Genomic DNA, 27,853 nt, shown 5'->3' on the forward strand with positions numbered 1-27,853 from the left:
CATATCCACGAGCCCCCATATCCCCCCGCTACTGCACGTAAATCGTTAATCAATACTGATAGGCTTTGCACAGCCCTCAATTTCGAGCCTCATCGTACTGAAAGCCCTATAGGAGTTATTCCTCAATCATTCTTCCGTTGAACCACACAGTATTTATTTTTGGGCACCAATAACGTTGGCTGATGATCTGATTTGGTGTGTCTCAGTGCAGATGGTTATTCTATGTACTTGCATGTATTGATGTACACGTCGTCAGATGATGGGATTCAGCCTTGATTAGATGCTATTGCCATGAAGATTTCAGTATTGGGTAATTCAAAAGAAAGTCATCACCTTCCCGTTAGGATTTCTCGATAGGATTTCTAGTGGATTATTAATCGGATGAATTCTTAGCACTGTGTTATTTTTGAACACCTCCAGCATTTGAGGCAAACCACGAAGTATCGTAGCATTGTGGCACTTTGCTGATTAAATGGAGATACAAGAATAACTTCAAATCATTTTCATATAGAAAGTATAGGCCGATTATCATCTGAAGAATACTTTGGTGGGAATCTTGAGGTTATATTAGTTCCTTATCCGAGCGGTTCATGAAGGATCTAACTTCGATCGTAGCGCCTTCTCAAAGACAGCTTCTGCTCACCTAGCGCTGGTAATTTACATGAAATGCATTGCCGGATTGTTGATCTGGAGATGTCTTGGCGTTATACACAACTACATGGCATTAACTCAAAGCTAGCTACCCCGCAATGCGTACTTCTCATTTTGCAACACTACTAGAGGCCCCAAAATTATTTTGACCCGACGTTCGAGTCAATCTTCTATCCTCCTTACATGACTCCGCAAAACTTGATCATTAAGTGAAGTATTTCAGGGATGTTGTACCATAACGCTGTATCTTGAATTTTCCCATCCCACAATGCACGTGACCTGGAGTGTCCCGAGATAGCTTCAATGCTAAAAGCCGTGAAATATATTGAGAGTCCGATAGTTAGTTTCTAGCAGCAGCGTAAACGCTATTCTAAGACCCAGTAATTATCCCAGATTTGTGACGCATCGAGCGGATGATGTCTCCACGTTCTAAAACACGTGAGTGGCTTGACGGAAGCTAGAGATGACCCCATCTCTAAAGACTAATGAGTGTTCCCAATCGATTAGCGAGTCCATAATTCTTTGGATTCGTTTCTACGTAGTAGCAAGGTCGTGATGTATCTCATTTTAGCCATTTCACGGGGTAACTGGTCGAAGTCAGATGATCAAATTCGGCAGTACGTTCTAGGCCTTGAGCTTGATTTGTCATTTGTATATTAGACAATGATTGACCAAAGTATATTGAGTAGTGTCTAGTGATGAGTCGAATTCCCCCTTTAGTAGAAACATGCGAGGATTTTCAATCACGGAAACGGTAATTGTGGACAAATCAATTACTTTAGCTGGTTCACAAGTGAACATAATGTGATATTCGATCTTATAAAATGGGACATAAACTATATACTTCGTAGGTGGCAGATTACTTCGTAAACGACATCCGAGATTAGTAGAGATATTCTTCCATATGACGCCTCCTTCAATCATTGAACTCCAACTTCAATCGCAATGACGTGCCATCACTTCATTGAAGCGATTAAAAACATCTCCCAGGTTCAATTTCCAACGTAAAAAAGATAACAGGAACTTTCAGATATGCGAGCCTTTTCGCAAGGCACGTCTCTTATCATCCTCATTATTCCCCCCCTCAATGCTCTGAAATCTATTAGGGTAAGCTCTAAAGAGAAGCAACAGTCCCAAGTCTAGAGCATCTTGCCATGAAATTCTTGTTGCTCTGTGTTCTTATCTATAACTGCACACATGATCCGTTACATATAGTGAATCATACAGCACCGAGCAGAATTTCGCCTTTCGGCTTGGCCTGCAAGTTTGCAGGAGCATTCTTTTCTTCTGTCTTTGTATCTTTGGCCTTGACTTCAGGTGCTGGTTGGATTTGAGGTTGGTTCGGAAGAGCCGGGTCGGCCTTAGCAGCGGGTAAGTCTTTGATCTCGAGTTTCTGGGCCGGAGGTGGAGGTGGAGGTGGAGCGTTTGGATTGTCAGGTAGCGAGCCATCCAAATTCCTCATGATGGAACCGTCCAAATTCCTCACAGGCGAACCGTCCGGATGAAATCCAGGCTGTGGCATTGGAATTGCGGCTTGAGGTATTGGATTCAAGTTCTGTTGAGGCATGTTCAATGAGTTAGGATCAAACTTTTGTGCACCCATCTGCGCATGAAGTGCATCATGTTCGTCCAGGGCTTTCTTTATTGCAATTTGCTGTTCTTTCTCTTCCGGTGACAGCTTTTCATACGCAGCCATGTTTTCATCCCATATCCTAACACACTCAGGTTCCCAATTGCATTTCTCCACCTCGCCATATATTGGATGACTGAAACGCGGATGCAGCAGAGGCCACTCTGAGGCATGGTAATGATGTTTGACCAATGCTCCCCTCGCATTATGATTCCCGGAATCCGAATGTCCTTGTCCGGCAGCAAATGCTTCGACGGTGAGAACCAAAAACCCTCCCACCAGCTTTGATTCCCGCATAGCGTGGAAGGTACTCCAATCAACCTGGTCGCCAGTCTTACTAGTCATTTCCTTCAAAATCGCGCCAGTAAATGCGGAAGGCCCCGTCCCCGAGATGACTTCATCAAAATCAAGTTTGATCTCTGATATTGGAACGTTCTGTTCTGCAGCAACATCATTCAACCACAGTAGGATGTTATCGACCAGTACCAACATGACTGGAAGTCGAGGTTTGCACATAAATGTCCATTGACAGAATGATTGTGACTTTTGACCAAGAATTGGGTGATCTTTAAAGTCAGGTTGGTCGATTTCCACGCTGACAACCATATCTACATCTCCCACAGGATACCGATCAGGGATCCAGGTATCAACGGCCTTGAGTGCTTCAACATCGATGTCTGTATAGACACCGCCTTCAACGTACATTATCAAATAACGCAAAAGATCTGCCTTAATGATTTGTACTTTCAGTGATCGATACATTTCGACTATATCCGGCCTGTCCAACTCATCTGGTCCGAAGTGTGTTTCGACATAATACATGTCATTATTGTCCGTTAAAACTTCGTATCGATGTCCTGGATTCAACTGAGTCCAAGTCCTGGCACTCAAAAGATCTCTCTCTGCGAAGCCCAATGGATCAACTTTCCATGTCTGCCATATTTTTCTTGGAAAGTCTGCGGTTGTGCTACCTTTCAAACCTTTTTGTTCCGACCGTTTTGCATGTGATACTGTAGATGATTTCAGAGTATCAACATTCGAGACGATCAGAATGAACAGGACGAGAATGGCATAAATCGGTAAAGCTCTCTGTATCTGCTTCGGTAGCCGACCGCCGAATTGAGAGGTCGTTTGCATGCTTCGTGATCTGGTTCTTCGTAACTTTTCCATCATTGTATCACTGGAATCTGAACTCATTCTGCATGTGTGAGGAAGAATCGCATGAGGAAGAGTGGCATGTTAACTTTCAAGAACTATACTAAGAGATGAATCAGATGAGAGAAGAAAGAGCTACTCCGAGGTTTTTTTTGTCCGAAATTTCGACAGATTGACAAATTAGATCTGGATAATTGACTTGTGCGAAAAACAGGACGGACTTCTTGTTGGTCGACTGATTGAGTTGCAGGGTGGTATTCAATTTAACCTGACGTCAAGCGTGGGGAGTAAACTTATTGGGAAGTATCATAAAAAGAACTCGGGCTTCACAAGCTTGTGATTGAAGAATTACAAGTTGATGGCTGCACTTGGCAGGGGGCTCGGGGGGGTCTCACTGTGCCTGCGCAATAATACCTGGAAATATGCACACTAACGTGATAATATTCGAAGATTGTTAAGATAGGGTCAAGTACCGTCCGCTAAAAGAACTTGAACTGTCGATCAATGTCATTACTCAGTAGACCTGCTCGAGGCCAGACCGAGATAAGGTGGAAAGTGCCATGTCAAGGTCCATGCAGATGCAAATGCAAATGCAAGCTACTTGTGCAAAATCCCGCAAAAGGAATGTAACAATGCAATATCAGAGTAGCTTCCGCGGTACGCATGTGAAGGTTCTATCTAAGAAGCTTGATTTAATGACTGGTGAAAAGTTCACGAAGATGGTGTCTTTGCCGGTCGTTCGCCAATCAGATCGCTCTAACGGTTGGTTTTGCCGACGCTAAACCCTATATTCCATGCTACCTCCGTGATTAGCCCACGACAATCCACATCACGATCAACAGATAGACTTGAGGGGTGAATGGACACCCGGAGAAAAAGCCGGACACCAAAATTCTACACTTTAATCAAAAATCAATATCAAAAAGAATACAAAATATTTCTTTATAAAATCTTGAATGTCAATAATTTATTAATAGATAGTTATTGGTATTCAGTTTCAAAAAACTTAATATATATATTCAATTTTGTATTGATTTTTGAAAAGAAGTGTTTCTAGATTATCTTTTATTTTCGCGGTTGTAGTGTCCGGCTTTTTCTCCGGGTCGCGAGACAATATATTGGGTACGAGGGTACCCATGAAGATGATGGAAAGGCCGTGAGAACTTCCCGCTGATCTTCCAATATTTCTCCAATATATTCCACTTTTGATATAGATTGCACCCCGTACACCCCGCATTATTGGACGTGCACGAACCTCGGGGAGGAAATCACGAAGAAAAACTAAACGTTGTCAATTATTGCTTGTGATTGTATTTCACGACTCAATAGCAGCACTAACGATGTCTATGTGTGGAAAGCCGATCAATTGAGACATGCATAACTCTGGATGCTCATGGCTTTGCACAGCATGCTGGCATGACAATTTCTTCATGATTCATTTACAACTTTAACTTCTTCATCGATTTTGGTTCTCAGCACCTTTCGCAAAATCTTCAAGCTTGTGAACGATAAAGGTGTTTTGAAAATGCCTAGCGGATATCAAGGTATCCTCGACAATGGATTCATAGAGGAGATCAAAGCAGATCAGCCATTGTTGTCTCCAATCGTCACCAAATCGCCTACGAAATACTGGAAACCTAAAAAGCTGTGTCTGGATTTTATAAAGCCTTCATTTCTAAGTAGGAAGAGAGCGCCAGCGAAACCGCTCCATGCAACTGCCTGGCTTGACGGATTGAGAGGCTATGCAGCATTTCTGGTATACGTTCTGCATCATGAACTATGGGCCCACACCTTAGCGTATGGCAATTGGATCTTGGAGATGGGCTTTGGCTATGAGAAGAAATACTATGCGATTCAACTGCCTTTCGTTCGAACATTCTTCACCGGTGGTCATCTCGCTGTGACCACATTTTTCGTGATTTCAGGATATGTTCTCTCCAGAAAGCCATTGATGCTCATTCAATCCGGGGATTTGGCGAAACTAGGAGATAATCTTGCGTCAGCATTATTCAGACGTTGGATTAGATTATGGCTCCCAGTAATTGCCACGACGTTCATATATCTCACTATATGGCACATGTTTGATCTCTATCCACTGCCTAGGTCTGAACATGAAAAAACTTGGACTGGTGAGGTATGGAAATGGTACTTGGAGACCAAGAACTTCAGCTACATTTTCAGGACTGGTGGAGATCCTTGGTTTACTTATAATGTCCATGTGTGGTCAATACCAGTGGAATTAAAAGGTTCCATTACCATTTATACGGCTCTCGTGGCATTGTCACGATGCTCACGAAATGCGAGACTCTACCTCGAGCTCGGATTGATATACTACTTCATGTATATTGCAGATGGCGCGCACAATGCAATGTTTGTAGCTGGGATGCTTCTCTGCGACCTGGATTTGCTCGCCGAAAATGATGACTTGCCTCGTTTCTTTTCCAGATTCGATTCTTGGAAAGAGCTCATTTTCTCTAACCTCTTTGTCGCCGCTATGTATCTTGGAGGTGTGCCTACTTTTGATTTGGACGAGAAAGTATTGAGAAACACTCCTGGGTGGCATTATCTATCCTACTTGAAGCCACAAGCCGTATTTGATTACAAATGGTTCTACCTGTTCTTTGCCGCGACTTTCCTCGTGGCATCTATTCCTCGAATCCCATGGCTGAAGAGCTTCTTTGAAACTAGATTTTGCCAATATATGGGCCATATATCTTTCGCATTCTATCTTGTGCATGGGCCCATCATGGCACTTCTAGGCGATAGACTATACTCCGCAGTCGGCTGGTCAAAAGAGATGTCGGATGAGATGGCACCGTGGAGAAATATATTCCCAATATCGAAAGTCGGGCCATTCGGGATGGAGCTGAGCTTCTTTGTTCCCCATTTGATCCTCTTCCCTGTTACAATTTGGATCGCGGAGATTGTTACAAGATTGATTGATGAACCTAGTGTGAGGTTTGCGCAATGGCTATACAAAAGAACTCTTGCACCATCACCTCGTTTGTAGAATTATGGAGCCAAATATTGGGTATCGATGTACTTGTCAGCTCGTTTAGGCGTTTTTTAATTAGATTAGATGTCATGGATTGTGCCTTGTAATGACGAAGACCGGCTCGGTCAGTTACCTCAAAAATTGTCTGACTGCAGCCCTTGATGCGGTGCCTTCAAAATCGATACCAACAATTGGTTCGTCAACACAAATCATGCCGCTTTTGTTCATGTACCCCTGAAGCCACCTTGTCAAAATTCGCAGGTTTACCCCGCGGAGTCCGTCCGAGGTCAATAGGCAAAATGCATCTACAGGGGACGGGCTTTTGCATGTGTAACTTCATAATCTTTATTCAAGTGGGAGATAAGATTACTTGCCACCAGAATATTGCAAAATAGGCCAAAAATTGACTTTCCCACACATCCATAACCATACCCCAACTTTCATTTCCTTCTCAATGTCGGCCATACACTATGATTGTTCGTCCTGGAGCTCTGCTCCGATTCTTTCCATTAATCGTGATATCTTGTGTTATCTTGTATCATAGTTGGAATTCAGTGCGACCTACCCAAAGTATATACTCCTCCGCATATACAGCACATCCTCAAGCTGGAAGGTATTTTGAACAAGTATTTTCGGTAAATAAGCCGGCAGATTATGATTTTCCAGCTCTCAAACAACAATGCGAGGAGATGGAATGGCCAAAAAACGAGGTGTACTTAGATTGCAGTGGCATATTTGCGGGTTTGACAACAATCGTGTCTCAAGTAAAGGTCTGCTTGAAGATGGCCTTGGAGTCTGGCCATGGATTAATTCTACCATCGATTCACTATCGCGATAAAGATAACTTGCAAGAACTCAACCGTTTCAATGAAAAGGCATCCATGACTTATGGCGAATGGTTTGACGAAGTTCATTTACTCGAGCAGATGAATAAAGCTTGTCCACAGATGCGAATCATTAAGCCTCGTGAAATCGAGTCTGGTGAAGTTACTGTGCAACATCGTTGGCCAATAGAACTCTCAGCCAAAACTGCTCCAGGGCTTGCGCTGTTCAAGGGATATTTTTGGAAAGGAAGGGGTTTCAAAGATTTCTTTGACGCTCAATACACTCAATTAGAACAACTTTTCTTGTTAAATCCTGGCAACAAGCTTAATCATGGAGCTGGTATAATCGCCATAGAGATCAATCCTCAGTTCCTAATCTTCAGAATCACAGACGATGCAACTGGACAAGACCTTAAGTTATGGAATGAGCTGGGGTATCTCATCCGGTTTAGAGAACCTCCTCGGCGGGTTGTCGATCGACTTCTAACTCAAATAGATCGTCCTTTCTATGGAGTCCATTTCAGAGTAGAATCTGATCAAATATGGAGCTCCCTTGAAAGTCAACTCCAGAAAGATCTAGATGCTTTGGATCGCGCATGGCAGAAATATGGCAGTCCTAGCGAAGAAAAACCTTTGGTCTATTTGGCTTGCGGAGATCAAAATCAAGTGTTAAAATTCGTTGAGGCCGGGAAAGCCCGAGGTTGGAACGTCACACATAAGTGGAAACTGGCCGAGAAGGATACCAATACTTTGAAGACCATCAACAAACTGAGTTTTGATTTTCAGGGTGCTATTGATATGGGAGTCATGCTGAACAGCCACTTTTTCTTGGGAATCACTGGGAGCGCGTTCTCATCCTCTGTTGCGAACGCTCGTGATGCCACTGGAAGGTATCGAGGAAGTTCTTTCTCGCTCTCCGATGATGGAGGTGCAAGAACTCATCTTTTTAATGATGGGGAGTCAAATTACTATCCTTGTTGCCTTTAATAATGCCATTTTCGGATGAAGCAAGAGCAAATTCATATGTTTCAAGGTACTCGGAGAAGGCGCGTTTGTAATTTACTTGATTTTTTGATTCTTTATACCCCTAGAAATAAGCAAGAATGAATGGAAATGTATCGTAGAAACAAGTTCTTTTTGCTGCAACATACGCTGTATTTCGTAAAGGTTTCAATGTTTCCTCTGATTGTTCTAGCTCTAGTGACAAATTGACGCCAAGCCATTTCTTATTCCCTACTTCAAATTTATAATCTTACCCTTATCTCAATCAATTCGAATAGCATCACTTAACTTCAAAAGAATATGATGTCTAAACTCTTGTTATTGTGAGGCTAATCGTTTCGAAGAGATGATTATTCCGTGCCCGCAATAATTTGCCGAAATTCACCCCCTCATTCTCGTCAGAATGCTTACAGACGAGTGGTGCGTCTAGGTAAGCGAATTCTTAGTGTATATGATATCACCTATTTCACGATTGCTTAAATTCCACGTCAGACAGGATTTGAAAGAGAATTTAGTGTAAAGTAATTCTGATGGAACTTTATTTCTGCTCTGAGAATGCACCAGTGCAACGCAGCATTATCAAGAGAACTTTTGATGCGCTTAGTATCGCTTAGTATTAGGTGCTCGCAGAGTGAACCTTTACTAACTGTTACACTGATCTAGGCAACAAGAGAGATCACGCCCTTCCTATACTTGTTAACTCCTATGGCAACTGAATCTCCACCCACTTGCGCTTTTCCCACAAAACTTCACCCAGCAAGAAAATCCAGCTCCCGCAGAATACCACATTATGTATTATAAAGTTTATCCCTCATTACGCCTCAGAGCGAAGTTGATGAAATGAAAGAATAAGTTTCAAACCGTCCATAGCCAAAGTGTCTTCCGGACCCCCACACTAGTCGTACTCAATGGTTCGGAAAATTGATCAATGCTTGTGGTGATCTAATTGAAATCGCAGTCGTTGCATTCATAGTGACCGCAGCTATTGCAAGAGGTGGCTCCTGGTGCACCCGCAATGAGAGAAGTGTTCTGACCACATTTGCAACAGGTCATGATGGTTGCTTCATCAACAGCTGGGCCGCCGAACTCGCCGAGGCTGGTTGGATGGTTCATGCTGATATATTCGGCAAGAATTGGGGTGATTTGATCTTGAGAAACAACGAACTCGAGCTTCTGGTAGCACATGGCGGGTATCTTGTCAAGTGTTTCGACTTTTTGTTTCGCTGAAGGATGAAATTGACTGAGACGATTGAGACGTTGTTGGTATGGAGTGATTTGGTTGCTCAGGGGTCAATACAGAGCTGTAGGTTATCGAAGAATTAGATTTTGAATTTGAAGTGCTGTAAGATGAAAGAGGGATAGATGACGTGAAAAAGACTGATTAAGTAGCTAAAATTTTGCAATATCGTGGCATAGCATTCACAATTACAGAACGGCCGTACTGTAAATATTCACCAACACTGTTCCAGAAAAACACTGTATAAAATGAGAATACAATAATAGTACGGGAGATTGCGAATATAAATAGCATCGGGTTCTGATCACGCGTACTCCTTATGGAAGAAGCATCTAGCCAGTGCAGAGATGGCGAAATTGGACGGGTCAATATCCACTTCATGTTCACTCAAGAATACTTCTGCGAGTGAATTCTGGATGTGGCTCTCGAGCTCTCATATTTTTCTTCATTTTATGTTAAATTATGGGTTCCAGGCACCAGATCAAGATAAGAGTTGGAATACAATCTTTATTATATTCTATCACATCGTATCTAGTAGATGGTTCTAATGTGTAATAAGATTATATATGACTGGTATGAGAGTATAAACGCGCACGCATCATATAATGCCCATTTATATGACAAAGAAAAAGTCAGAGAAGACTCATTGAGAGAGTCTTTAATGGAATGGCTGCAGTGTACAAAATTTGATTCAAGGATTTTGAGTGTTCATATAGAGTGTATAGTCTACAACAAATGAGAAGTTGTATCTTGATTATGACGTATTTTTACTTTGCGTCATATGACTGTATTTGAACATTGTAACGTAGGATCATGCAGGTCCCAAATCATTACTCGAAGTATCTACTACAAGGATCTTTGTGAATATTGAGCAGAAATGTTTCTTAATATGATTTTCCCCGGGAATGAGTCGAAAATCTTTCTTTCAAAGTCGATATAGTTTTCGCTGTTGGCAGTTCTGAAGCAGAGCATACAGCATTTACAAGGACAACAAAAATCCACTTCAGTTAACAAACTTCACAATGACTCTCGATACCATACTCAAAAATAAGATGCGTGCTCGATCCATCTCCATGCTTTGGAAATGCTGCCGTTGTGAAGCGGCTCCTGAAGCCCTGCCAATTTATCTTTGCAATGCTCTCGTTGCAGAGAACAAAGCCATTTCAGGGGAACGGAGGTATCCAGAATTAATCTGTGGCAATACATCGTGCGTTATATGCTACAGACCAGAAACAAAATGCTCAAACCCAAATTGTGGGCACGAAAAATGCTACGGATGTCCTTCTCATGATGTCGATTTCAATACAAGAAACCATAATGTATCATTTGCAATCATGGGAGGCGAGCGATTCGCGCTTACTTTCTTAAAGGGCTATAATTGCCGATGGTAATGTACTGAAAGCAGTTTGCCAAACTTCAACGTGCTCGAGGGCCCAGAACCTTCATTTTGGGACGATGACTGGGAAAATAACACGTATAATACCGCTACCCAGGGTTGTTGCCAACCAATATCTTCGAAGCGAGGAATGGCACATCGAGGACGAGACAAACTCACAAACTGAGTTGAAGGATAACACTTTCGCCGATGCACAACTTCCCTTGTCTAGACGCAGCCCTATTTCATCAGACAGAGCCATCCAAGCCGCAAAAACAAATCTGAGACCGGCAAAGACTTCACAAAAGATTCTACCACAAGCTCCTGAGTGGACAGATATCGATAAGAATGTCATCAACAGTCTAGATAGCCTGGAAGATAACAGTAAGCTCACTTATACCCCTAGTAGCCGCCGAAATCTTATAGTTGCAGATAAAAAGATCTCGGGATCAGATAGAATGCAGGTCGGTAGCAATTCCACCATCGCAGAATTGAGCAGTCAAACAACTAGGTCAGATCAGTCTAAATGTTCTGAAGTCAAGGAATCAGAATTCACATCCATTGGGAACACACCGTCCGCTGTACCAGTCACCAGTGCAGATCTTCTCCCGTTATCCTCCTCCTCTCAGCCCATGGCTCTCGTGGAAACCGAATCTACAATCTGGAACGGACAAAGCCGCAAGAAACCAATCCGTGCAGAAGATTCATCTGATGTAGATGTTAGTACGAAAGAAGGTGCTACTTCAGTGGAAGTGAAAAGACCTCCATATTACATGAGTGAAACTACCGGTCAGACAGTAGGCCTTCCACTTCAGCTTTCAACCGCAAGACCTACTGAATTTGAATCTAGTGGAAGAAAGTTCTCATCATATTCGGTATCCGCAAAGCTCAGATTAATTAGACCGGCTTCCCCACGTGTATGAAATCCTATAAGAGCACTAAAGCTTCTAAGGCGTATGCATCGACAACATCCGGCTTACAACCCACCTCCAACTCCCCCACCCGATTCTCCAATCCCACCCCCGACCCCGCCTCCAGAACATCAGACAGGTCAGATAGTCGATCATACCCTTAGTGAAACATTACATAGGCCTGCAGTGATTCCGCAGAAAAGATCAGCATTCCCAGCGATCAGGCCCGCTAAGATTATACTTCGACAAAGAAAACTGTAGCTTTGTTTAAACCTATGTCGGCGCCACACAATTGCAGATTGAAGCATCAGGGACAAAATAGCATAGAAATTCTACGAGGTGGGTTGATACAGTGGGTATTTTGGACCCAGGAATCTTTTCCTTTCTCTTTCCTTTCTCTTTCCTTTCGCTTTCGTCAGTTTTCTCGAGTTTCATTTCTTTCTTTTCAATGCTTTGATGATTCAAAGCAAAGTTGTGCTACTCTGAGTTTTGAGATACGGTAATATGGATGACGGGGGTATCGTGGAATAAGGGCCTTTCGGAAGGCTTGGTGATATTTCCTTTGTTTCTTAGTTTTAAAGTCAATAGGTGCCTGAAATTTTACTACAAGTCAATGAGTACCACTCATTTCATGTCAATATGTAGTGAGTCTGCCTCAGTTGAGCCTAAAACAACCCGAAACCATTTTTTGTAGCAGCATTACTTGGCTTTGAATTCTCTTTCCAATGTGTTAAATTTCTATACTACTTTCTATCAAGAAATTTAAAAGGGCCTCGTATTAGTAAAGGAGTATCTAGATATGTTCACGAACTTCATACATCACATTCTACGATCGGTTGAACGCAATCATGATTGCAAATACGACAATGAAATGTATATTTCTCTTCGCCCATGTCATCCTCATCTATCTTCGTCCAAAGATGAGGATTATTCTTACAACACCCCATATAAGTTGCAATAATTCTATGCTTTTCGTTCTCGATCAGTTACTTGATATGTTTGGAGTAACTGGGGATCCAAGTTTCTGGTACTAAAAGTACCCCGTTGTAGCGACTGAGTCGATCTATTTTATTGGGGTAACAAAGCAGTTCGAAGAGCGCAGTACACTCGCGGCAAGAATGAACAAAATCCATTTTGAAATTGCTATTATTGGTTGAATGGTGAGTAAGATAGTCAGAAGAGTCTTTGGCAGGTCTCTGGGTGACCGATGGACCGTCGGAATGGATGATACATTCCTGTGTGTTCCCCGTACAGCCATGCTGAGAAGTGCACTTATAAATGAGATGACTACAGACGGGCTCATACACATTCATCGGCTTTTTGGGTTCTATCGTTCAACACACAAGCTGCTATTACTCATAGCTTTTATGTCCAATACCAATGCTTTCATTGATGCTTCTTCGAGTGATGAGGGTACCGAAAAGCTCTCGTCAAAGAAGAGCTTCGTATAAGGATCTCTCTTCCTAGAAGTCTTTTTGACAAAAGATCAATGAATGGTAAATGGTAAAGTAAAGTAAAGTAATTTGAAAAGATAGTACTCAGAAGTAATCCAAATGATGAATGCGCTCAAGTCTCCTGATACACATGAATCATTGTCCCAAAAATAGTGGGTGTCACCAATTCACTCTCACAAGATCATTCGTAAATTTGACTAGAATGAAAGCAATTCAAACAGTTGGCGGACCTGCACCGACGCAAGATATTTAGCAATTCTAACAAAATTTGACCCTCTCAAGAGAAGCAAATAATTCATTTCCTGATACCAGGCAAAGTGTTAGCTTATCGTGGCCATACGCATCAATTTGGCAGGAGAATACTCTTCTTAAACTATGGTGGCCATAAACATCTACCAACTTCCGAAGCCAACATTAAATCGATGAAGAACCTCATCTTCTCCACGCTCTTCTCCCGAAACTACAGATAATGCTGTGCGTCTTGGGTCAAATCATCGATACAAAATGTGTCTGCTAGTTATAGATCATTCCAATAGCGAATTTTCCAAAACCTCGACCGGAGGAATCTACCATATGAAGTTCACACTGCGGAAGAAGAGGGTCATTTTCAACCATCCAAATTTATTTATTACGACGACGAGGAAATACAGGTGCTGTACCTACACAAGCTGTTTTCAGAGGAATCACTACGACCTTGAAGTATCCTAGACTAGCGGAATGGTAGTTAAGGTAACTAGTATGTGTTGAAATCAATCTTGCCTTTTATCTCCACCCAGCATGAATCAACTATTCTCCATATATACACACATTCCAAACTATCTAATTCTTCATATCTCGGTCACAGAAATGACGAACACCCCTTATTCTCCAAAGTCCCATAAAAATTGCCCTCACAACAAGCCAGGACATATTCTCAAACACTGTAGCAGCTCAGATACAAGAACCCTTCCATAAACCTGGTCATGGTCATCCACACCCACACTGAGAATTATCTCATCATCCAGAAAACCCACACCTTTATCTCTTATATCCTCCTGTTCCCTGTTCCAAGCATACGCTATAGTCGTGGTATAGGTGAGCTTCGCCCAAAAACCACGACCTTCGGACAAAGCCTCTGGAAAATCATCCCAACTTTCGTCCGTCGTCCAGCCAGTGGTTGTTTCGTTTGCAAAGAGAATTGGATGTTGACTTATGGCCAGCATGCTAAAAGGAGGTGTTGCTGCCCACATTACAAAATATCTTTCGTAGCGGATCGGTAGATCCAAGACGTTTTTGTGTTTGCGATGAATTGCTGCAATAAAAACGGTATCTGGAGTCTCGGAGATACAATAGCTATTGGACCGAGTACAAAGAATTAGCTTCAGAGCGGGTGTGGCCTGATGCCAAGTAGCATTTGCCATGTATCTATTTAGAGCTATTTCCTCCGGTGTTGCATCAATAAGACAAGAGATCTCGTTCGGATCAGTCAAATTAGTTGTTGTGAAGCCGTTACCAATGAGTTTTGCAAAGGTCCGTTGTGAAGAAGTCAGCTCATAATGAATGTATGATGAGGATGGAGTTGGTGAAAATATAAACCAGTTCTTTTCGTATGATCTTCGGGTCTCTCGTGGATTGCGTGTCAACTCGGTCAGGACAGAATAAGACTTGAGTGGCCCTCCGAATCTTTTGGGTGAAGATGAGAATATTTCTTCCAGGTCAGGGTATACAGAACGAAGATCAATGGACCATAGTCCGATACAAGCATATCGCGATCTAGAGATTATTTAGTGAAGGATATTTGGGGAAATAAATATATAATCATACTGGGAAGATATCATCAGTATAGGCTCCCCTCTTCCGGAATAGAAGATCCTAGGATCATGAAAACCAGGTATATCGGCAAGTCCTTCCTGATTCCCCTGGCAACTTTCTGCTGGGGTTGGAGGAACAGTCACCTCAATAGGTGTATTTTCACATCTCATCCCTCCATTACTACCTAAAACTTCAATGTCATCATCAGTACAAGTTCTCTCTCGGAGGTGTCCACGATTTTCGATTTGTGGGTGACAAATATTTGCTTCACACAAAACATTGACCCGGTAGCCACGGTCCTTCAGATACACCATGCTCACAATCAAATACTGATTCTTTGCCCAATATGGCAGAGAGAAAATTGTTGGGTTCCAGAATATTCTTGACTCCGGAGATCCAAGTCTGGGTTTCATGGAAATATTGTAGAGTAGGTTAGGAAGCCTAAGATGATTCGTGAATTTGTTAACCGGGTCGGAGCAATGCGCAGTGAGTTGTAATAACGCATGCGGGACAGTAACTTTCGGAAGAGGCAGCTCATTCAGATTCCTACTACTCGAATATGCCCATGATTGGATTGTATTTTTCGAATAATTTCTCAATGGATGAGAGATTGGAATGCGCATGGGGGTGTTGTGTTTCTCGCGGTTATAGGCTTGGTGTCTATATTGAGAAGGGGAGAGGTTCGAGATAATAATAACAGCCCACAAAAGAATTGCGAGTGGTAAAATGAGTCTTCTCGCAAATTTTCTTGCCATTGCGTACAGATTGCAAAGCAGGAAGAGAAATGATTAAAAGAAGTATCTGTAGCTCACAGCTGGCAAATTCCAGTATTTCGCGCTGATCGAAACAATAAAACAGAAGATGAAGAATCAACCTAGATATTGAATTTCCTGAACTTACTCTGGTTGTCTTGGTAATATTGAGGTTGACCGTGTTTCCGAAATCTGGAAGGTACAAGTCTGATGAAAGGAGCCACGAAAATCTCTGGAAACGCTCCTGCCACCTTTGAAATCTTTGCTATATTCTGAAATCTGTCGCTGTGATGTAGTCGAGCAGGAACAAAATCTTTACATTTTGATCACTGTAATTTCTTTGGCCTTTGCTTTGCTACAATCTTGCTCATTTGCTCAGTTTTGATCGATTTTGACCAATTTTTTGCTCATAATGGTTTACATCTCCCCTCTATCAACTCCAACCGCCACTTCAACTGCAACGAATGAGACACCTCTTCGACCACCGACTAATAACACGACACCATGGTCAGAGATTTCAATGGAGAATTGGCGAAATGGAGTAGATTTCAGAAGCCCGCCACCAGCTTATGACGAAGAGGAGCTGTCGGAAACACCTCATCGATTTTACAAAGCCAACTTGGAGCATCTCTACAAGGCTATTTGGCTCACCGTATTGATAATGATTTGTTTCTGGTTTTGGTTGAGTCAACAACAGCAGCGAATACATTTCTATCAATACGACACAAAAATTTCTACAACAGAGCCACCACTAGAAGGACTTCGCTTCGTTGACGCTAGTCATCCTTACATACGTGTATGTCACCATCTTGATTTATAGAACAGATTCTAAAATAACGTAGTATGTGGGTCGTTGGTCTTCGACATTGGATGGCACGAGAAAAGATGGGTCATTCCCAGGTATACTCCCTCGCTATATCACCTCTTGTTTCTAATGAAGTTCTACTAGGCATTTATCTCGATATCGCCTTCAATAGAAGCAGCACCATCCTAATATCACTCCATAACAAAGATCAACAACCACATGTCAAAAGGACAAATGCTCGAAACAAAACAGCAGCGTCTGTATTCCTACCATTGTCAGACAATACAAGCGCGGAACCTATCTCTCTACTTGCCCGGGTCGATGATGAAGAATACGTGATACTTCCAAACGCAACGTCACTTGTGGCTATAAGAACGAAAGATCTCGATCCCCAATCACCCCACATTATTCGAATCATTGCACCAATGATCGGCAGGGATATAATAGAGACCTTTCAGTTTCTAGGGGTCTGGATAGATGAGAATGGACAACTGATTCCAGTTCAAAACCCGATGTCAACCACAAATCTACCATTTTCCGAAAGAGATGTAGAGAATGAAGAATTGGGGCTAACTATAAGTGCTGTGGACAGTGGCTTAAATGCTCCTCAGCGCAAGATGTTGGAGATCTTGACTGATCTACCTGGTTCTATGACAGGCCTAGACAGAAGAAAGCAGCGGGTAGCATATAATATCGCAAACGGAATACTAGGAGGAGTGATGGGGTGGGAATACTTGACTGGTGATATGTTTGGTAGTGATCATGTAACTATTGGAATGGATGGGATGTGCCTACTGCAAGACTGTATCGGTGGTAGGGGCAGTCCAGCAGGACTGGCAGACGTCTTCTTTCAAAGGTACGTCTGGAGGTCTTCTTGAGTTTTTTGATTGTCCGGTTTTATTTTAGACCCTCTAATGCTTGCAGTGGACCACTTGGCTCTGGGCAATATGCGCAACCATGGATCTTCCAATCCTATGTCCCGGATGTAATGGTAATTGTTTCACTTTTCACTTCAAATATAAGCAGCTAACATGTTTAGATTCTCAATATCGGCAATGCTGACTGGGAGTCGTTCCGAATATACAATGAAGATTACAATATGACAACATGGGAACTGAGTGTCCTTTTTGAGGAGACCTACGTTTCCTTAATCAAGGCAATCAGAACATTGGCATATCCCAAATACTCCGGGACAATGGCTGAGGTTTCACAATACGATTATCCACAATACCGAGCAGTCGACATCCCGATATTTGTGATGAGACCTTTCCGCGGACAGCTTGAACAAGCGACGCATTCTGTAGTGGATCGATTACAATTCGAAGGAGACAAATCAATTTTCTGGCTTGATACTTCAGGCTGGCTTAATACCGATGTAAATTTTGAGGGACAATCAGAAGATCAAGACTTTTTTCTCGATGGTAAGAACAATCTCCGTTGTCTAAGTGAACTCCATTACTATAAGTCGCTGCTAACAATGAACAGAGGAGAGTCCACGGAAAGAATGGCGCCTCACGGAGAAGGGAAACCAACGAGTTGCAATCTTGCTCCATATGCATGTCTGCAGATATCTTGCACAAGAAGTCAATAAATGTGCATTTTTAGCACCAGAAGCATATCAAGGTGGCAACTTGGATCCAGTTGCGATGCATTTCGATCAATACATGAGAGACGAGAAAGAGAGGAGGCTGAAAAAGCTATTCTGGGTATCCCCAGAGGATGAAGGAAAACTCCAAGTCAGATGAACGCAACGATAAAGATATGAAAAATGAAGAGCTTCGCAAACTGACATCGATACATAATCTATATCTCATAATTAGTTTTGCAATGAATATATTTACCATTCATTCGAGTATTGGTGTGTTATATTTATATCGAAATTGAAGTGACGTAGAATTTGAGCTTGAGGTTTCGGTGGAAAAGGTTGTGCTATTCACAACCAGTGATCTATCCCTACTTAGATTTAAGCCAATATTGGAGTGATTGATCGATCATATACATGAGAAACCTCTTCATTATTGTATCATATAAGAGTGAGTATCGAGGCCGTTCAGCAGATTAAAAATTACATGCCCAACATAACTCTCATTTCAGCTAGGGTGAAATAAAATCCTCTCGTACAACCACAATCGAAACAGATCTACTTTTTTACCATTTGAATCTCAAGATAGATTGTATGCCACCAGAACTGAAAGGATGTGATAGCCAGAGACTTCATGTATTCTAGGCCAATCTTGCCGAGTGATTGGCATGTCATTTGGCGGCGACGCTCACAGGGATAAAAATGGAAGGTGTGACTTTAGTGGATTGATATATAATCTAAATCCAGATTATTCATAATTCTACACCCCTTCTATGCTTACAAGAACGATACCTTCAACGCAAGCGAGTTTTCAGTTCAACTTTTTCGGAAAGATTCCGAAAAGCAAGAATCATTCACAGGACTGGGATCAGCGATTTTGTCGAAAAGCGTTAAAGCTTCTTGATGTAGATCTGAATCCAGGCCAGAAAATTCTAAAGTGCCAGAGATCAAAGTTTGCAGCCTTTGACAAGAATCGTGGGCTCTTTTGTTGCCCATTTAGGACTGGCAAAGTCGAACACAATATTCTTCGGGCATTAAATTCGACTGACGAGAACAGATTCCCTATTTAGTATTCATAAGCTGTTTTAACCATCAAAACTTGGTTATATCTGAACAAGTGTCACTCTGCAAACCAAAGAGAGCATTTTTGCGTGATTAGTACTCGCAGATCTACCACTTTCATCCTATCTAAGAGAAAAGCTATTCCATTTCTATTGTGGTGGTCTGAAATTTCTTAGCGGCTCGCAGTACCAAATATAGCCGGTCGGCACTTGTGTCAAAAGTTTGAATTGAGACTAACAACTGACAGATTGACGACCAAGGAACCAATTGCACGATGCTTGACTTGGCGTCTTACTTGATTTGATAGGTTGTATGCGCTATAGTTACAAATGGTACACAAATTACTAATATTTTTTTTGAATACAACATCACTTCTACCTTTGTAAGGGGTTTGTATGATCATTGTAGTCACTAGAAGTATTTTGGATTATATGTACGATGCCTTGATTTGATGAAGATTGATTGAAGCTATGAATTCTATTAAAGGTGGATCTTGGTTAGATATATCTGAATAATAGGATGAAGCAAGGTTGGAGCGACTGACGGCTAGGGAGCATCGTGGGCCACTAAAGGGATTATGGAAAGTGAAGATGATGGCTTCTGTATAGGAGTATGAACTACAATGGTAAATAACAGCGACATATACCTCTTCATCACTAAGATCTGCTGAAAAGGATGAGGTAAATGTTAGTAAAAGTTTGCAGATCACAATGTTAATCACGACACTGTCGTCGCCGAAATTATACCAAGTCTGGTATTATCTCACAGACTAGATAATGGTGACTTGACGAGGGAAAGACACTGGAGGTTAGTAGAAATTGGCAGACATCAAGGCTTATTATGACACTTTCGTCGCAGAATCATACCAGATCTGTTATTTTCTAAGGCTAGATAGTAGTGATCAACCGTCGATAGTCCCCAGAGTCGATGATCAAGGTCTTTTGGTAACTATATCTACCTAGGTAGTATGTAGATAATCCAGATTTGGAAACTCCCATGCAACTCGATGGAACTATTATTCATGGTCTATTGAGATAAATTTGCTGGTGGTATATCATGATATTGTGACGTCAAGATTGAAAGCAATAGAAGGTTAAGCATTGAGTGAGGAAAAGAGCCGTGAAGTGTAAATTTTCCGAATGTATGAATCTTAAAATCTCAAAATCTCACTTCCAGGTGTAACATGTGCATATATTCTGTGCTCAATACGTAGCCAAACAATGGAAGTTATTAATTCTGAGCCATCTGACGTTCTCATCTATGTCAATCTGTTGATATATCTCAACATCTTGTTTGAACAATATGTAATATGATTGGATGATTTGACGAAGTGAGTGACCTCGCTACTCCTTTCTTTCCGTGTATCCGGATGTTATCGTAATGTGTTAAGCTCTAATTTTGAGTTCAAATTGATATACTTTGGAGCCTCTACGCAAGTGATAAACTTAGTCCATGACATTGAGTTTCCTCTTCATGACATGAACATCCTTCTTTCCTATCTGATACTAATAATAATGTTCGAAGTCACCACAATGTATGATTTATACAACAAGTATCCAAGCCAAGTGACCTACGATTAACATGATCGCCAATTTGGAATTTTCACAATATGTAATTCCCTCAAAATCAACGAATCTAGACTCAGACTGATCTTTAGGTACAATTTTAGTGCGTATATTCTCAAGCATATCGAGTTGATGACGTTACTCTTATTGCTCTCGTTGCTCTCGCTACTCTGGCTACAAAGAAACAGAAGTTTGGCTTCGATTCATGGCAATCGTCATTGTCTATAACCGTGTTGGGTCTGCTTATTATAGCGTAGGCTTGGCAATCCTATATATGTGTGTTTGTCTGCTTCGAATCTCTATTTCCCTGAACTCCAGACACTCTTCTACTCTCCTTTTCCTGCATTCGCCTTCCCACCTCAAACTACTATCAATCAAACTCAGACACAGACAGGTATTTCTCAAGCTCCATCACTCACTTGCTGCCCATGAAGCTAACCTTTGTGAATCATTGCTTTAGATCAAGTCACTCTCGAGTCTGAATCATGGTTTCACTTAAGAAAATTATTGCCGCTGTCTTAAGCGTCTGTGTATCAGCCGCTATCGCCGGCAGCACAATCCCCCGCAACACAGTTCGCAACACCATCGAATTCGTAGCCTGCGACAATGAAGACAGAATCATCTCCTTTACATCCCACGTCCAATGCGAGGATATTGAGGACATTCAACACAAGGGTGGAGAGAACTTCACTATTGAAATCCCTTTGAACTGGGGAGGTACCGTCATGGCTAAGATGCATGGTGCTGTGCACCCTATCCACCGTATCCAAGCCGAGTTTCAATGGCAAGGATTCGAAGGCAAGACCCACTACGATGCCAGCGCAATCACCAACCAGACCGATAACTCTGGTATCCGTTTCGTTTACCCAGCTGGTCAAGGCGATGTCTACGAAGCACGAAGTGGATGCACCGTTTACCCTTGCGACAATGCCTATCTTCAGCCTGACGACGTGCAAACCAAGGTCACCCGCCAAACCGATATGCTTATCGAGATTGGTACCTGTAACTAAGGGTGAGTTGCCAGCTGATTCTCATCGCATATGTCCCTCACTAACTTGCTGTAGGCTTCCGGTCGAAGATCTGATGGCATTCGCAGGCGTTTTCGTCTCGGCATCCTTTGATCGCCGTTTTCGGTAAATCTGGAGCATGCTGCCATTTCGGAAGACTTCTTTAGTGTCAATGGGCAAGAGCCTGGGGGTTTTGAAGCTCGAGGGTATACCCCGAGATCTGATCCAAAGGAAATTCGGTGGGGGTCTTGGAATTTGTTGGGCTGTCTCGTGGATAATTTCGAACATGTATGATTATTAAATATGCTGCCTGGTAAAGATGCATATGTAGAAGAATAAATCACACATCAAAAAAACATAAGAAGTGATAAAATTAAAAATGATTGGTTGAAATGTCTGAATCAAGAACTAACAAGCCCGTACGATCCATGTATCATCTAGAGGAACAGGAAATTTTGGTTCCTTTTTTCTTGATGGCCCACCAGAATATACGATCAAGAATAACATTCATACCCTAGCCAATCTTACCTTCTAGATAGCGTCGTCCACAACGCGAATGGGTCGACGGAATGAGCATAAATGGAGACATAATAAGATGTCAGTACTTCAACCTCTTCTAAGAACCATAATGGTGTAGTTTCCATTTATCGAAGCACAAAGCCCGGTAGAAAAGCGGGCTGCAAGAAATTTTCATGGGAATTTGCCTAGAGGCATCCCACGGATGATGAAACACAATGTAGACTGAGGATACCACTACTTTGGAAACCCGTCACTTTTTTGTCAATGTCCAGAAGATGTTACTGAGTGATCATACAAAGTCATCGGCACCTTGGAATATCCCCCCAAAGCATGTTCTCATTCCAGTCACTGCTGCACTAGATGCTCTATCCTTTCGATCTCAAGATCTTTCGGGTTGGGTCCAAAACATCAGTTGACGTTCGCGACTTTGTGGTCTTGGCTTTGCTTCAGCAGTGATTCAAAAACTCGCACTACCTGTATTGTATGCCAAAGTTCGCAATGTTTGGATCTCGCTCGCAACCCAGTACACCTAAGCAAATCCCCATACACTTAATACCTATCCACGTCTGTATTGCTTACCGTCGGCCCTGATTTCACGATGATCTTGTTCAACCTCATATGTTTGCTACCTTCCTCGTGGTCAAATAGATCCATCATAGATATACCGTCCACACGCCAACAATACGTTGGCCGGAGGAGACTTTACTTCCACGAGTTTCGTAGCGGCTCTAGATTCTTTGGTCCAACAACACTAACAATTGATATCAAGATGGTTGAAGATGTGTATAACAGATGTATCATCATGTACTTTTGAGAAATGGAATAATAGGATATGTAAAATATTGGCTGGAGACTGTAGCGGAGTCGTTTCTACCAACACTTGACAGATATTGAACATTCGGAATAATTCCCCTCCTTTTACCGATATCAACGATCAGCCAGAAATGGCAAGTACATCCATATAGTTTCCGAGATTTTTCCGGTTCATAATTCTGGGGATTGGTGGGTGATGAGGATTTACACCGGAGAAATCAACAGTCGAACCTCGATTTATTAATATTAGATTCTGATTTGGGCAAAGAATCTTACGACATTTTTGACAGTTGTGAGATAGGTCGTATCAGAGCTTTCTACTAAGCCTACCGTGGTTGAATTGACTATTGTAATACTTTTCCACTTATCCATATCTTCCAACGTTCGTGTATCAATCAGATAGAGTTCCATAACAAACACTAATAATCTTGACAAAGTGGAGTGAATGACTGGTTGTTGCTCGCCGATGTGCAAGCTTTATCTGCTCCACCAGAGCTGATCTGGATCAACTCAAGTTTCTGATACGTTATGAACTCGATATCTTAAACAGCATACCAGTAGATTATCTTTCTTTATAGATAAGCAGAAGCTGAATTTGATCTCAATGCTTTCAACATATATTTGATTTTATCTTTTAGAGAAAAAGAAATGTTTGTTACCTACTCCAGCTATAGGTAGGTATGTCAAGCACGGAGGGAGTTAATTAATTAATACACCCGACGCACCAACTTCGGCTCGCTTTCAAGAGGCTGGTGTGTGGCTGAAATGACCAAGGTGGCTAGTATTGATGTAAGCGAGTTGGGGTGAGAAATTGGAGAGAAACTGGTGATGATGTAGTTGCGGCTAGAGCTTCCCTCGGCTTTCCAAAGACAAAATTTGCTTCTGTTCTCTTCTGCTGGAAATACTACAAAATATCAGTCGATTCATTCATTCATTGACTTAAAAGGCGGTTTTATAATTCAATGATATAGATTTAAAGACTCAATTATATTTATTCATTTCCATTATTCTTGATGCCAAGTTACCTACCTATCCTCCATCCTCCAAATACCAGTTCGTTCTAGACCTTGGCTCATAACCTGAGCACGCGACCTTCTACAAGACCCTCGACCAACAAGATTGATAAGAATCAAATCACTCTTGTGTTGTCCTCGAATACATCCACACGATAGCCATTTGAGACATCAATCAGCATGAAAAAGGCGAGATTTCCCAGCGGGATGGAGCGTCGAAAGTCCTCCACTCCTCACTACCATACCTTCCCCACCCCACCACCCAAGTCTCGCGGCAGACCTCAAGTCGCATCAACTATATCATCTGGTGGCGATGGATCTGCGAATTCGAATTCGAATGAAGGGGAGCCCGAAGATGAACAACATCAATCTCCTCTTCCAATAAAACAACTCGCTGTATTGGCAGTCATCGCGCTCGCCGAACAAACCGCCTTGAATTCGATATCTCCATACCTACCCCAAATGACGTCGAAATTTCCAGAAGTCGATCCAAGTCAAATAGGTTTATACGTCGGAACAATAGCGTCGAGTTTTGCATTTGCGCAATTTACAACCAACTTTTTCTGGGGCTGGTTATCTGATAGGATAGGGAGGAAGCCGGTGGTGATGCTTGGGACTCTTTTGACATCAGCATGTTTTGTTGCTTTTGGGTTCTGCAGGACATTATGGCAGGCAGTATTGGTACAAGCGCTGATGGGTATGGTCAACGGAAATCAGGGTGTAATAAGTACATGTTTAGGAGAGATTACAGATCGCAGCAATCAGAGTAAGGCATTTGTCTATCTGCCAGTCATTTATGGAATTGGTGGCATAACAGGACCGGCCTTGGGTGGATTGTTAATCTTCGAAGAGAATCCATTTAACAAGGGACACCCAAATCCTTATCCATATTTACTACCGAATCTATTTGCGGCATCAATATTATTACTCGACTTGGTATTGACGGGATTTTTTCTGGAAGAAAGTCTAGAAGAGGCAAAGAATCTCCCTCCTTTGAAGCATCGAATGAAGAGCCTCTTCACGTGGATGTGGCAATTCACAGGAGGAGCTCGACATCCAACCTATACAAGAACCCCCTCTCAGCGTGCCCTGCTTCATGATTCTGATGCATCGGACGACGACGATTCTGAAGCTGAATCACTCCTCTCAATGGGTGACTTCTTCCAGTCAACGAACGAAGCTCACTTGTCCTACAAGGAAGTCCTAAACCGCGACACTGTAATACTTCTTGGTACTTATCTTATCTTTCAACTCTCGAATATTTCCTTCAACTCTCTCTATCCTATCTTTGCATCGGCTCCCGAGCGTGCTGGACGAGCGCTCTCTCCTTCTGAAATCGGTCTTTCACTCTCTTTTGCAGGAATAGTTACAATTGTCTTCCAGATCGGAATTTTTGGTAAACTCAAAGAAAAGATGGGAAATAAAGCAACTTATAGATCAGGATTGTTCCTCTTCTTTATTTCCATGATGCTCATGCCATGGATTGGATACAAAGATTCTCCTCCACCTTTCGGCATCGGAAATGGAAAATTATGGCTATGGGTTGAGCTTGGGTTCGTCTTGTTACTAAAAACGGTAGCTGCAGTGGGAGGACTAACAAGTGCTCTGTTACTCATTACAAATTCCGCGCCTAATCATGGTGTTCTTGGTACATTGAATGGCCTTGCACAAACCCTAAGTGCAGCCGGAAGAGCAGCGGGCCCCTTCTTGAGTGGAGGGTTATTTACTTTAGGAACAAAGATTAAGAATGGGGGATTTCTCACCTGGGGTGTTTTTAGTGGGATTGCTTTGGTAGGATTCGTGTTCAGCTGGGGAATCCGGGGAAAAGATTTGGAGAGCGAGGACTGGAGTGATGAGAGTAGTGATGATGAGAGCGACAGTGGAAGTGGAGGGGATATAGAGGCTGGGCAATCATCGTGATGAGCTTGAGAGGTTGATAGATCAGATTCTCGGTATTATATTGTAACAGATACTTGATAGTTTGAGTTGTTTGTGTTGACGGGAATAGGATGTACATTTTTCATCTTGGTATAGGGTAATCATTGGGTAGTAAAGGTGTTTGGGCGCATAGAGAGAAAAGGGGAGAATAGCGAGATTAGACTTTTACATGGAGAAGTAGAATATACATGAGCAGTATGCGTATATATATTATGGACTTAGAAGCTTTTGTAGCTATTACAATTTATCTCAACAAGCATTTCCATGATCATACTATCAACCTCAATGGAAGTTTCGTGCACGTGACAATTTATCCAATACTAAAAACATCCACCTTACGTCCAACCCATTTCACATAACGTGATATTGAAACTAACTCGAATTCCACCAAACACCATGGAGTTTTTTCAAAAATCAATTTCATCATGTCTTTCCTCGCCCTCCTCATCTCTATTTTTATCCTTCTCCTTTCTATATCTCTCCTCCGTCTCCGTCCAAAATGGTGGGGAAACGGGCTCGAGCGAGTGCGTTTCAGACAGATTCCAATCAATGCGCTATCAATATCAAGTCCCCCCTCGAACTTCTCGATGCTACCAACTCAAGTACTCAAAATATCTCTTATAAGACCTATTTCTACGATGTCTTTTTTCCTGAATCACCTTAAATCACACACGATCGTTACCTTACCCGTGCCTGAGAAGAAATTTACAGGGAAAATAATTATTGTTACTGGGAGTAATAGTGGATTAGGACTGGAGGCTGCGAAGTGGTTTGTATGTATTTGCTTCGATCTCTAGAAAGACTGATATGCATATTGGGTGTATGAATGTTAATGAAGTAAAAGGTCCGTCTCGATGCTCAAAAAGTCATCCTCGCCGTGCGCTCCCTCTCAAAAGGTGAAGCTGCGCGTCAATCCATCATAGACAGTACCTCCTGCTCTCCAGACATCCTCGAAGTATGGAATCTCGATCTATGTTCTCAATCTTCTGTTAAAGAATTTGCGCATCGAGCAAATGCGCTCCCGAGACTTGATATCTTGGTCTCGAATGCTGGAATCTATGTTTTTGAATTTAAAATCGTGGAGGGAAATGAAGAGACGATTTGTGTGAATGTAGTTAATACTTTCTTATTGGCATTGCTTCTGTTGCCGAAATTGAGGGAGACAAGTATAAAGCATGATACAAAGGGGGTAATGACGTTCACGGGAAGTTTCGTGCATCATCTCACTACTTTCCCGGAACGCCGAGCAGGGAATGTATTTGAAGAGTTGAGAGTGGAAGAGAGAGCTGATATGAGAGATCGATATAATGTAAGTAAACTGATCTCTCTACTATTTTCCCGAGAACTTGCGTCTGGTATTCGCGAATCGGAGATGCGGGGGGAGAGAGGAGATGTCGTTGTGAATATTGTTAATCCAGGGTTGGTGGATACGGAGATTATGAGGCATGCGACGGGAGCTACGAAACATTTGGTTAGGGGAGCGATGAAATTGATGGCGAGGAGTGTGGAAGAGGGGAGTAGGACGTTGGTGCATGCTGCTGGGGCAGAGGAGGAAACAAATGGGATGTATTTGGATGATTGCAAAATTGGGAAGTCAGTACCCCTTCTATCTTGGTGTTTTTGTTTGTTTGTCTGAGACTAACGAGAAATCAGGGTGTCATCATGGACAACATCCCTCGACGGAATAGCAACCCAAAAAGATATTTGGATGGAGTTGTCGCATGAATTGGAGAAAATAGAACCGGGAATTATGGAGAATGTATGAGAAGTCC

General features: G+C 42.2%; 9 protein-coding genes across 9 annotated transcripts; 7 read left to right on the forward strand and 2 right to left on the reverse strand.

Moving 5' to 3' along the window:
* Nucleotides 1–1,870: 1,870 nt before the first annotated feature.
* EAE97_002007 (uncharacterized protein) lies at nt 1,871–3,478 on the reverse strand (the record flags this gene model as incomplete). The annotated part of the gene is made up of 1 exon (XM_038872518.1): nt 1,871–3,478. One exon carries the CDS (start codon nt 3,476–3,478, stop codon nt 1,871–1,873), a length of 1,608 nt encoding a protein of 535 aa, XP_038737076.1.
* A 1,483-nt stretch (nt 3,479–4,961) lies between these two features.
* On the forward strand, nt 4,962–6,446 carry EAE97_002008 (uncharacterized protein; the record flags this gene model as incomplete). The annotated part of the gene is made up of 1 exon (XM_038872519.1): nt 4,962–6,446. The coding sequence occupies one exon, from the start codon at nt 4,962–4,964 to the stop codon at nt 6,444–6,446; it is 1,485 nt and encodes a 494-aa protein (XP_038737077.1).
* Nucleotides 6,447–6,901: 455 nt separating this feature from the next.
* Nucleotides 6,902–8,242, forward strand: EAE97_002009 (uncharacterized protein; the record flags this gene model as incomplete). Its single annotated transcript, XM_038872520.1, has 1 exon — nt 6,902–8,242. One exon carries the CDS (start codon nt 6,902–6,904, stop codon nt 8,240–8,242), a length of 1,341 nt encoding a protein of 446 aa, XP_038737078.1.
* Nucleotides 8,243–10,949: 2,707 nt separating this feature from the next.
* On the forward strand, nt 10,950–12,041 carry EAE97_002010 (uncharacterized protein; the record flags this gene model as incomplete). The annotated part of the gene is made up of 2 exons (XM_038872521.1): nt 10,950–11,786; nt 11,814–12,041. The coding sequence occupies 2 exons, from the start codon at nt 10,950–10,952 to the stop codon at nt 12,039–12,041; spliced, it is 1,065 nt and encodes a 354-aa protein (XP_038737079.1).
* A 2,083-nt stretch (nt 12,042–14,124) lies between these two features.
* On the reverse strand, nt 14,125–15,780 carry EAE97_002011 (uncharacterized protein; the record flags this gene model as incomplete). The annotated part of the gene is made up of 2 exons (XM_038872522.1): nt 14,125–14,986; nt 15,038–15,780. The coding sequence occupies 2 exons, from the start codon at nt 15,778–15,780 to the stop codon at nt 14,125–14,127; spliced, it is 1,605 nt and encodes a 534-aa protein (XP_038737080.1).
* Nucleotides 15,781–16,189: 409 nt separating this feature from the next.
* On the forward strand, nt 16,190–18,327 carry EAE97_002012 (uncharacterized protein; the record flags this gene model as incomplete). Its single annotated transcript, XM_038872523.1, has 6 exons — nt 16,190–16,573; nt 16,620–16,677; nt 16,727–17,438; nt 17,507–17,573; nt 17,622–18,003; nt 18,068–18,327. 6 exons carry the CDS (start codon nt 16,190–16,192, stop codon nt 18,325–18,327), a joined length of 1,863 nt encoding a protein of 620 aa, XP_038737081.1.
* A 2,949-nt stretch (nt 18,328–21,276) lies between these two features.
* On the forward strand, nt 21,277–21,801 carry EAE97_002013 (uncharacterized protein; the record flags this gene model as incomplete). Its single annotated transcript, XM_038872524.1, has 1 exon — nt 21,277–21,801. One exon carries the CDS (start codon nt 21,277–21,279, stop codon nt 21,799–21,801), a length of 525 nt encoding a protein of 174 aa, XP_038737082.1.
* Nucleotides 21,802–24,323: 2,522 nt separating this feature from the next.
* Nucleotides 24,324–26,063, forward strand: EAE97_002014 (uncharacterized protein; the record flags this gene model as incomplete). Its single annotated transcript, XM_038872525.1, has 1 exon — nt 24,324–26,063. One exon carries the CDS (start codon nt 24,324–24,326, stop codon nt 26,061–26,063), a length of 1,740 nt encoding a protein of 579 aa, XP_038737083.1.
* A 443-nt stretch (nt 26,064–26,506) lies between these two features.
* EAE97_002015 (uncharacterized protein) lies at nt 26,507–27,846 on the forward strand (the record flags this gene model as incomplete). Its single annotated transcript, XM_038872526.1, has 3 exons — nt 26,507–26,854; nt 26,926–27,674; nt 27,735–27,846. 3 exons carry the CDS (start codon nt 26,507–26,509, stop codon nt 27,844–27,846), a joined length of 1,209 nt encoding a protein of 402 aa, XP_038737084.1.
* Nucleotides 27,847–27,853: the final 7 nt, after the last annotated feature.

This window comes from Botrytis byssoidea, assembly GCF_014898295.1.
Source record: "Botrytis byssoidea strain MUCL 94 chromosome Unknown BBYS_003, whole genome shotgun sequence".
NCBI classification, from domain to species: Eukaryota; Fungi; Ascomycota; class Leotiomycetes; order Helotiales; family Sclerotiniaceae; genus Botrytis; species Botrytis byssoidea.